General features: G+C 48.9%; 1 protein-coding gene across 2 annotated transcripts in view; it reads left to right on the top strand.

Annotated features, from left to right (window-relative positions):
* The window catches only part of LRRTM4 (leucine rich repeat transmembrane neuronal 4), a 198,682-nt gene extending 190,090 nt beyond the window's left edge, over positions 1-8,592 (top strand). The window contains exon 3 of one of the 2 annotated variants that reach the window (XM_042024759.1): positions 7,224-8,592. In XM_042024759.1, coding sequence (XP_041880693.1) covers positions 7,224-7,445 — 222 coding nt within the window. In that variant the 3' untranslated portion in view covers positions 7,446-8,592. The remainder of the gene's footprint in view (positions 1-7,223) is intronic. The other variant, XM_042024762.1, reaches the window with a different exon arrangement.
* The last annotated feature ends 379 nt before the right edge of the window (positions 8,593-8,971 follow it).

Below are 8,971 nucleotides of genomic sequence, written 5' to 3'. Positions count from 1 at the left end.
GCCCCATCCCCATGGAACTGATCAGGAACTGCCCCATTCCTGCAGAAATGACCAGGAACGGCCCCATCCCTGAGGAACTGACCAGGAACTGCCCCATCCCCGTGGAACACCAGCCCTTGGTGGACGTTCAGCAGGCTGTCCTGGATTTCCTGGAGAAAACTGGCAGATGGTTGGTGTTCCTTGTGGAACTGCTGACTTTGGGCAGTGGCTCAGTGCCACGGGGGACCTTCCCTCCAGCCTGAAGCTGCCACCTCCTCCCTCAGTGCCAGGGGCAGCTGCAGAGACTGGGGATGTGATTTGGGAGGACAGAAGAGCGAGGAGGCACAGCCACGGATTCTGAGCGGCGGGAAGGAAATTGGAGGTGAGATTGCAGGAGGTTGATTGTGGGAATTGTACCTCCAGTTCCAGCTCCCCAGAGCTCCTGCTCCACCCTTTGTGCCTAACGGAGGCACCAGCCCCAGGTGGAGCTCCCCGTGGGTTCTGCAGCTCTCAGAAAACCTGGGCTAATTAAGGAGCTTGAAGGCTTTCACCTAAAACTGCAGCTGGCAGATTTCCTGAGCTGCTCAGATGTCCCAGGGACAGCTCCGTGACAGCAGAGCTCACAAACCCTCATCAGAGCCGAGCGCTCCGACACCCAAGTGCCGAAACGTTTTAATAAATGAGATTTTGATTTTTTTTTTATCAATATGAGCATTACCTGAGGAAACACAGACTGCAGAACAAAAGGCCTGTTCCAAAAAGCAGCCAGGCACTTCTGTGTTTGTTCCAAGTGGAAGCAGAACACACAGACCCGCTCATATTTCAGCACCGAGCTCAGAGCCTGCATTTGTCCCTCGGAATGGGTTTGATGGGAATGTTTGATGAGGCAGTTTCCTGAACAGGGATATTTTTCTGCACTGACTCCAAAGGGATGTTCCAGGACTGTTGCCTGTGATTTTTCAGTGGCGGGAAATGCGCTGGAATTGTTTATCCCAGCTCTGTCTGCCTAATGTGCCCAATCAATCTGTCTCTGAGGTGAAGCCGCGTGCTCCGCTAATCGCCGTGCTACCACTGAACATCTTGCTTATTTTTACTCTAAATTATGATCGGCTTGGAAATGAACTCTGAATTTGATTTATCAACAGCTCTGATGCTAATTCACCAATGAAGTCATGGTGCTCTGAGACTAAATATTAGCACTAATGAGAAAACATCGCTTCCACGTTTTGTAACTCCGAGTTTCCCCTGCATATGGACAGCTCCTAAAGTTGCGTGTAATTAATTCATGTAATCATTAACTGGGCAAGCACTTCCACAGGAATCATCTTACCTGGATTAGAGATTACCAGCAAATGTGAAACCAGGCGATGTTCAACTACCAGAGAATATCCATGCTGCATTTTTATTGTTCAAAAAGGGCAACGTGTCCCCTGTGAGGCAGGGCTGGCTGTCCCATGGCAGCTCCCAGCAGGAGGGATGGAGCAGGTGCTGAATTTTCCACCAAGGGTGTTCCTCCTCTTTGAAAACAGAGGCACCAGAATGGAAGGGTTTGAATTGCAGGGTCCAGACAGTGCCTGGATAAAGCCAAGGTGTCCAGACTGACACAGCTGAGACAGTCTGGGACTCAAACATGCATCATTTCCCTTGCCAGGATCCGGGGTTTAGGCTCCTGTGACAGCGTGAGCCTTTGCACCATCTCCTTTCAGGGATAAAATAAACTCCACTCCATCCAAACTTCTCCCCAGAGACTGCTGGGCTTGCCAGTCCTTGCACAGATTACACTCCTGTCTCCTGCTGGGAATGCTGGCAGTGAGTCACGCAGACACCCACGGCCATTCCTGTGTCTCCACAAAGACTTTCCTGCTCTGCAGGACAATGGATGGGGAGGGATCCTTCTTCCAAACTGAGCATAAAGAACAAACTCATCGTATTTCCAGCACGGAAAAGAACTGTTCCCAAAACCCAGGCAGCCAAATTTTGATTTATCGGACACCAGGGAATTGTTTCAGCCCGAGATGGGTGATTGGGTCTGGCTAGAGTGATTCTGGGTGAGGCAGAGTTCATCTCTGCCTGATCCTCGAGGAGTTTTCCCTGCAGTGAGGCTGCTGCTGTGGGCACAGAGGGAAATACTGGAGCAGGAGCTGCAGATGGTCCAAGAACTCAGTATTCCCTCCTGGAATTGCTTGATAGGGAGGTGCCACATCCTAGAGATCACATTGGTCTGGACTCCAGCTTGTCTGAGGTGTCCTGTTGGGAGGCAGAGCAAGGAATTAAGAATGGGTGAGAGTGTTTAACAAAGGAGAGGTGAGAGAGAAGCACTCTGGAAATGAGGTCACTTGGTGCTCACTCAGACCCCAGCCCAAATCCTTTACAGCTCCCTGCTTCCAGTGGAAATAGGGCGAGGTTATGTCCCTACCGCTGTGCTTACCAAGCTCCAGAATAAGGATTTTTATTGATGTTTGGCTAAAAATCTAGGGTTTGATGGCTGCACCTACAAAAAACAGAAGTCCAGGCTAAATTCTAATCTCTGACTATTTTTAATAGAACTTTCGTGTGTGACGATCACAGCTAAGGTATTTATATTTATTTACTTAGGTATTTTCAACCTAAGTAAAACTGCTGGTAAAATTCAGTGCAGTGTCAAAGGAATGTAAAAGACAAAGAATCCAAACTGCAGTGTGGGTCTGTGGATTTGGATGTTTGGATGCCTGAGGGTTGAGCTGAACATCGGTAGTGGCTGGCAGAGGAAAAGTGGGCAGGGGGTGTTGGGAAACACCTTTCCAATGCAGGCCAGAACCTCCCTGAATTTCAGGTGACACCTTTCCAATGCAGGCCAGAACCTCCCTGAATTTCGGGTGACACCTTTCCAATGCAGGCCAGAACCTCCCTGAATTTCAGGTGACACCTTTCCAATGCAGGCCAGGATCTCCCTGAATTTCAGGTGACACCTTTCCAATGCAGGCCAGAACCTCCCTGAATTTCGGGTGACACCTTTCCAATGCAGGCCAGGATCTCCCTGAATTTCGGGTGACACCTTTCCAATGCAGGCCAGGATCTCGCTGAATTTTGGGTGACACCTTTCCAATGCAGGCCAGGATCTCCGTCAATGTCAGGTAGCTCCAGCAACTCCAGTTGGTTTTGAGGGGAGCACTTGTGCTCCAGCAAAGCTGCTGAGCTGGGAACCTCTCCAGTGTCACTTGGACTGTGACAGGGAGGATTTGCATTCCTTAAATTTCCACCGCTAAATCTTTTGTCTTCCTCCCGTGGCTGGGGATTTATGTAAATTGTGCTCGTAACAGGAGCTCTGGCTGAAGTGTGTGGCTGCTTGGATGCAACATTTATTATGTTTAGAGTGGAGATCTGTGGGGTGTGGGCTTGAGAAGTCAATACTGGGAAACTAATCCAGGCCTAGAGCCCAAACCCGCCCGAACACTCACAGCTCTCACAGGGGAATGACTCCAGGCTTTGCTTAATTAACTCTTTGCAGCTTTGGCTAGAATAATGATATCATCATGGAATGGTTTGGGTGGGAAGGGACCTCAAAGCCCACCCAGTGCCACCCCTCCCATGGGCAGGGACACCTCCCTCTGTCCCAGGCTGCTCCAGCCTGGCCTTGGGCACTTCCAGGGATCCAGGGGCAGCCACAGCTGCTCTGGGAATTCCAGCCCACCCCCTCCCCACCCTCTCAGGGAAGGACGGACAGTGTGGCAGAGAATTCTACCTGGTGCACACATGGGCTAAACCCTAAATGTTCATCGTGTGTCGGTGACTTTGGAGCTCATTCTCATGCTGATTTGTGTTTTCCTGCCACAAAAACTTTTAGTACTTCAGGAAAGGACTGGGCAGTGCTGGTTTGAGAAATTAAAATGTGAATGAAAGAGAAAAACTAAATACAAAATTTTCAGAAAATGCTCTGAAGAGATACATCAGCCCAGAGCAGCTGTGGCTGCCCCTGGATCCCTGCAAGTGCCCAAGGCCAGGGTTTGGAGCACCCTGGGACAGTGGGAGGTGTCCCTGCCCGTGGCAGGGGGTGGCACTGGGTGGGCTTTAAGGTCCCTTCCCACCCAAACCATTCCAGGTTTCCATGTTAAATCCCTCCAGGGATGGGGACTCCACCACCAGCCTGTTCCAGTTCTTGAGGACACAATCCCAGGGCTGTATTTATTTGTCTGGAATTTTTTCTGCTGTTTTTTGTTTGGTTGTTGTTTTTTGTTTTTTGTCTCTTGGAGCCCAAAGCAGCTGAAAAGGCCCAGCTTAGGCCACAGCCAGGTTGTTTTAGTCCCTGCACAAATAGCCCTCACCTCAAAGAGCTCCAGACTCCAAGGACAAGCAGGGGCAGGACTGAAGCTTCTCATTTTCCAGCTCATAAAATGACTTGTGCAAGGTCACATCTGAGTGTCTCAGGTATTAGTTCCATAGCAGGAGTGAAAGAAAAAAGAAATTACCTCAGAAGCTGGAACAAAAACACTTCTAAAATTAATTCTCTGCAGCTTAGATGATTTCGAATATGTTTTGTTGATCTCTGAATCTGTAAAAATAGAATAGTAACAGCTTTGTGTAGAGTGAGCAGCATCATCAGGGTTTTCCATTGTTTCACGGGATGAGTGCTGGTACAGCTGTCCCCACGTTTGCAGCAGTTTCCACCATCAAGGCTGTGTCCTGGAAAAGCTTTGGGGGCTCAGGTGTCACCTGCGGTCACCTCGGTGTAAATAAAACCGAGCCCTCGTGTCTTCCTGCAAACGCAAAGTTATCTTCCGGGGAAGGACAGGGCTCTTTGTGGGACAGTCCTGGGCTCCTCCCTTTGACCAGGAAGGTTTGAATCGTTCTTGTGGTGTTTTCTTGATTCCAGAGGCATCCTAAGGGCTGTCAGGGGTGCCAGGGGCTGGTGGCATCTCTGCCTTCAGTCTTTACCAAGGACAGAGCTTCCCACAATCATTTGACACCATTATTTCTTTAATTTCTCTTAGTGAAACCCAGGTCCCAAAAGAGGAAGAGGAAGAGCAGCGCGAGGGCCAGGCCTGAGAACCCCTTGCTGGGCCTCCTTATCCTAAAAAAGCTCTACAGATTAACCTGCAACATCCTGATTTTATTTAAGCTGCAAATTCACCTGATCCACCTGTTCTGTTTTATTTTTTACACTGATAAAGAACATCCACCCTCCCTCCACCCAGCGACCCTTACTGCTGTGATTTATATGTGCACAGACCTTGGAAGTGAAAATTAGCGAGAGATTCTATAATGCCACTGGAAAAGGGCTGCAAACCCCGTGTTTATCACTTTTTAGGGATGTTGTGGAGATCCCAATCCCTCTGACTCCGTTTGGAGCTCGCAGCCAGGCCTCAGGTGCTTAATGGGCTGTGTGTTATTGCTGCCGAGGCAGGACCTCCATCCCTCAGCTCTGCACAACACAAACAGTCCTTGGCTTTTATGGAATCATAAAGAGCTGCCTTAAAGCTGAGGCCAAACTCCAGCCTGACAGGAACTGGCACAGATATTGCTCTATCCAAGGGGACATCCAGGGTCTTGTGGATCCACTCGTGAGCACAGTTGTCCCACCAAATTCCCCCCAGCAGCTTGTCCTCCGCATCCCTGCTGCTCAGCTGGCATGTCAAATCATATTCGCAGCTGAATTCCAGCTCTTGGAAGGATTTTGGGATCTCTCCAGCATTCTGCAGGGGATCCACATCAAGAGGAACTCTGACCCTGCAAAAGTTCCCAATTAGCCTCAATGCCTTTGCTTTTTCCATGCTTTTTCGGGATGAAGATCACCGGGCAATGAAAATTTGGGAGAAATTAGCTCTGTGGTCTTCACTTAAAGTTCAGCCTGGAAAATCAAAAGGCATTTGTTCCAAGATTGGATTATGTGTAGGATATCTCCAGCTATAATGAGCTCAGGTTTGCTGGCAGCGTTAGAATCAACTCTCGCCTCTCTCTCTCCTGCCGTGTGTGTTTTTCTCCCTCAGAGCATATTTCTTTCGACTTGATCAGCTCATCTCTTGCAGATGATAAAATTATCTGCAAAGATTTGTATCTGATGTTGTGCCATAAATCATATTTAGTCGTAGGATTAACATTTGCAAGCGTAGAATATTTATGGAAGGAAAAAAAAAAGGAAAAAGCAGGTGGGGGGCTGGCAGTTTCTGAGGATTTACATAAGGGAGAGCTGGGATTCAGGATGGATCTGGCAGCGTTTGGAAATACATTTGTACAAGGTGTGGATGTGCTCAGCTCTGGTGAGCAGCAGTGGAGCTGCTTTCATTGTGTTTGTCTTGGGGAGGCTGGAAGATAAAGAACGCAGGGAATCGTGACCTTGGGTGAGCAGCTTTGTCCTGGCAGCAATAAACAGATGTTCCAGCTGTGCTGGCACCAAGGAATAACCCGTGTTCCAGCTGTGCTGGCACCACCCCGCTGCCAGCTGGGTCTGCCTTTGATATTCCCAGGCTGGTCTGGGCACTCCGGAAATGCTCAGCTCCTTTCCAGGCGCTGGAAAAAGGGGACAGTTTTTGGGAGCTGCTGGCTTTACAAACCCCTTGGTTTGTTCTTCAGAGCCAGGTTGTCCAAGAGAGCCAGAATGGAGCAGTCTGAACATCTGCCCACACACTGGGAAAGGGAGGGAGGGAGGCAGAGCAGCTCCCTCTGCTCTGGCTCCAGCACTGCCAGGTAGGAGATCCATCCAGGAGTGGGGACCCATAGCACAGACCGCGGAATCCTGGAATGGTTTGGGTTGGGAGGGACCTTAAAATCATCCCATTCCACCCCTGCCATGCACAGGGACACCTCCCTCTATCCCAGGGTGCTCCAGCCTGGCCTTGGGCACTTCCAGGGATCCAGGGGCAGCCACAGCTGCTCTGGGAATTCTATCCCAGTCCCTTCCCACCCTCTCAGCCAGGAATTCCTTCCCAATATCCCATCCATCCCTGCCCTCTGGCAGTGTAAAACCACCATCCATATAAAGAGTCCCTCTCCCTCCTTTTTATCAGCCCCTTGAGGCACTGGAAGAGGCTCTAAGATCCCCCTGGAGCATTTCCTCCTCCAGGCTGAACAACTGCAGCTCTTCCAGCCTGGCAGTGCTGCTCCAGAGGGACCTGAATGTGCTGCAGGGAGCTGGGAACCCTCAGGGGTTTCTCCTGTGGGCTGATCCCGGGGGGTTGAGGCCGCGTTGGGATTTCTGGTGATGCTGCACGAACACGAGGCTCAGCCCGGTGCTGATGGTTGCTGTTCTTTGGTCCCGTTTTTTGGTGCAGGTCCCTCACCACATGAAGACTTTACCCTACTACAGCTACGACCAGCCCGTGATCGGCTACTGCCAGGCCCACAAGCCCCTCCACGTGAACAAGGGCTACGAGACGGTGTCCCGGGAGCAGGCGGAGACCTCCAACCTGGACCTGGGCCGGGACCGCAGCTTCATTGCCACCATCGCACGCTCCGCCGCCCCCGCCATCTACATCGAGAGAATACCCAACTAACACGAAGCCGCCTCCGGGGGACAGCTCTGGGAGGGACCTTTCGTCTGGGAGGAGACCAGGCAAGGCGCTAAAACCCCACCATTCCAGCGGCAAACGTTCCGAGGGCAGGGGATGGTCGCGGCCTCCGCGCACCGCGAACGCCGGCGTGCGGAACACACGCCGACAACTTCAGGATTTTCTTTGCTTTAAACTTTCAAACAAATTCCTCAATGTAAATATTAAAGAGAGAGATTGTCGAGTTCTTATTAAAAAGAACAACAACAACAACAACAACAAATAGATTTCACTCTAGCTACATAAAGGGATGGATTAAGAGTTTTGTTTGTATATTTGATTTTTCTACATTGCACGGTTCCAGGGAAGGAGAACCACAGGTAAAAATAAACGGGGTGGGGAGGGCGAGGCTCTGGGGAGGGTCAGCCATGTTCCCTTATTAAGTGTTTATTACAAAGATCCGTTGACTATTTTTGTTCTTTTTAAACCAACAAAAGATAGCTCTATATTTTGTTTTTTCCTTTCGGGGATTGGTTTTTTGGGTTGGGTTTTTTTTTTTTTGGTTGTTTTTCAAGTGGTCGAGCATTAATATTTCAACCTTCAGACATGGGCATTAAAGCTTATGTTGAACCAAAAGGACCTTGGCAATTGATGCAGCAGAAACAAAGAAACTCGGGTGCATGTACATTTAAGACACAGGCTGTACACTATGGAGGGGGCTTTTGATTTTTTATCTTCATTGTGCTTCATTGTTGACACTCTAATACCTTTTCGGGCTCTAAAAAAAAGGGGGAAATACTGCAACGGAGTCACGACTCAGATTTCCAGGCCAGTGGTGCTTGTTAAGCAAAATTCACAGACGTTTGGGAACCAAAATGGAAGTGAAGCGCTTGAAACGGATCAGAAGGAAAATCTTTTAAAGAGCATTTAGTGCAACTCACTGGCTGACACAATTTCTAAAACACAGCAGAATGTGTAACGTTGTTTTTTGGTTTGGGTTTTGGTTTTGGTTTGGTTTTTTTAATTAATTATTATGATCAGTTAGTTTTTGTGTAGTTTTTATCAATAAAATGACAACAACAAACAACAACAAAAAAAAAGTGATGGAAAAAAAAATAAACATATTATTTTGTGGTTGGGACACCACAGCCAAGCTACTGTTTGAATGATTTCTCTGGGTGTGGGACATGGGGACTCCGTGGACAGAGGGGACAACGCTGAGTCCTGTTTCTCCCCCCTTGGAAGGAAATCAGGGAATTGTTCTGAATTTAAACAACCTGAGTCTGGAGAAGCTCAATTTATTTGGTTTGTCTGAAAAAAGAGGTGGTTTGGGGCCTGGGAGAGGGGAATAGAGGGAAAACAACTTTCTTTTTTAACTAGAAGTTGGGTTTTTAATCAGAAGAGAGGTTTTTCATCTGCAAACCTGAACTGGAGCTAACCCAACTCAGATCAGAACACAAGGGATGAGTTTTTATCTGGAGGGGGAATAACACATCAACAACATTTAGGATAGAATGCATTTGGTGATTATT

This window comes from Corvus kubaryi, unplaced genomic scaffold, assembly GCF_017639235.1.
Source record: "Corvus kubaryi isolate FWS band 111438036 unplaced genomic scaffold, C.kubaryi_AGA036_p1.0 37265, whole genome shotgun sequence".
NCBI lineage: Eukaryota > Metazoa > Chordata > Aves > Passeriformes > Corvidae > Corvus > Corvus kubaryi.
This window is presented reverse-complemented; position numbering and strand designations above follow the sequence as displayed.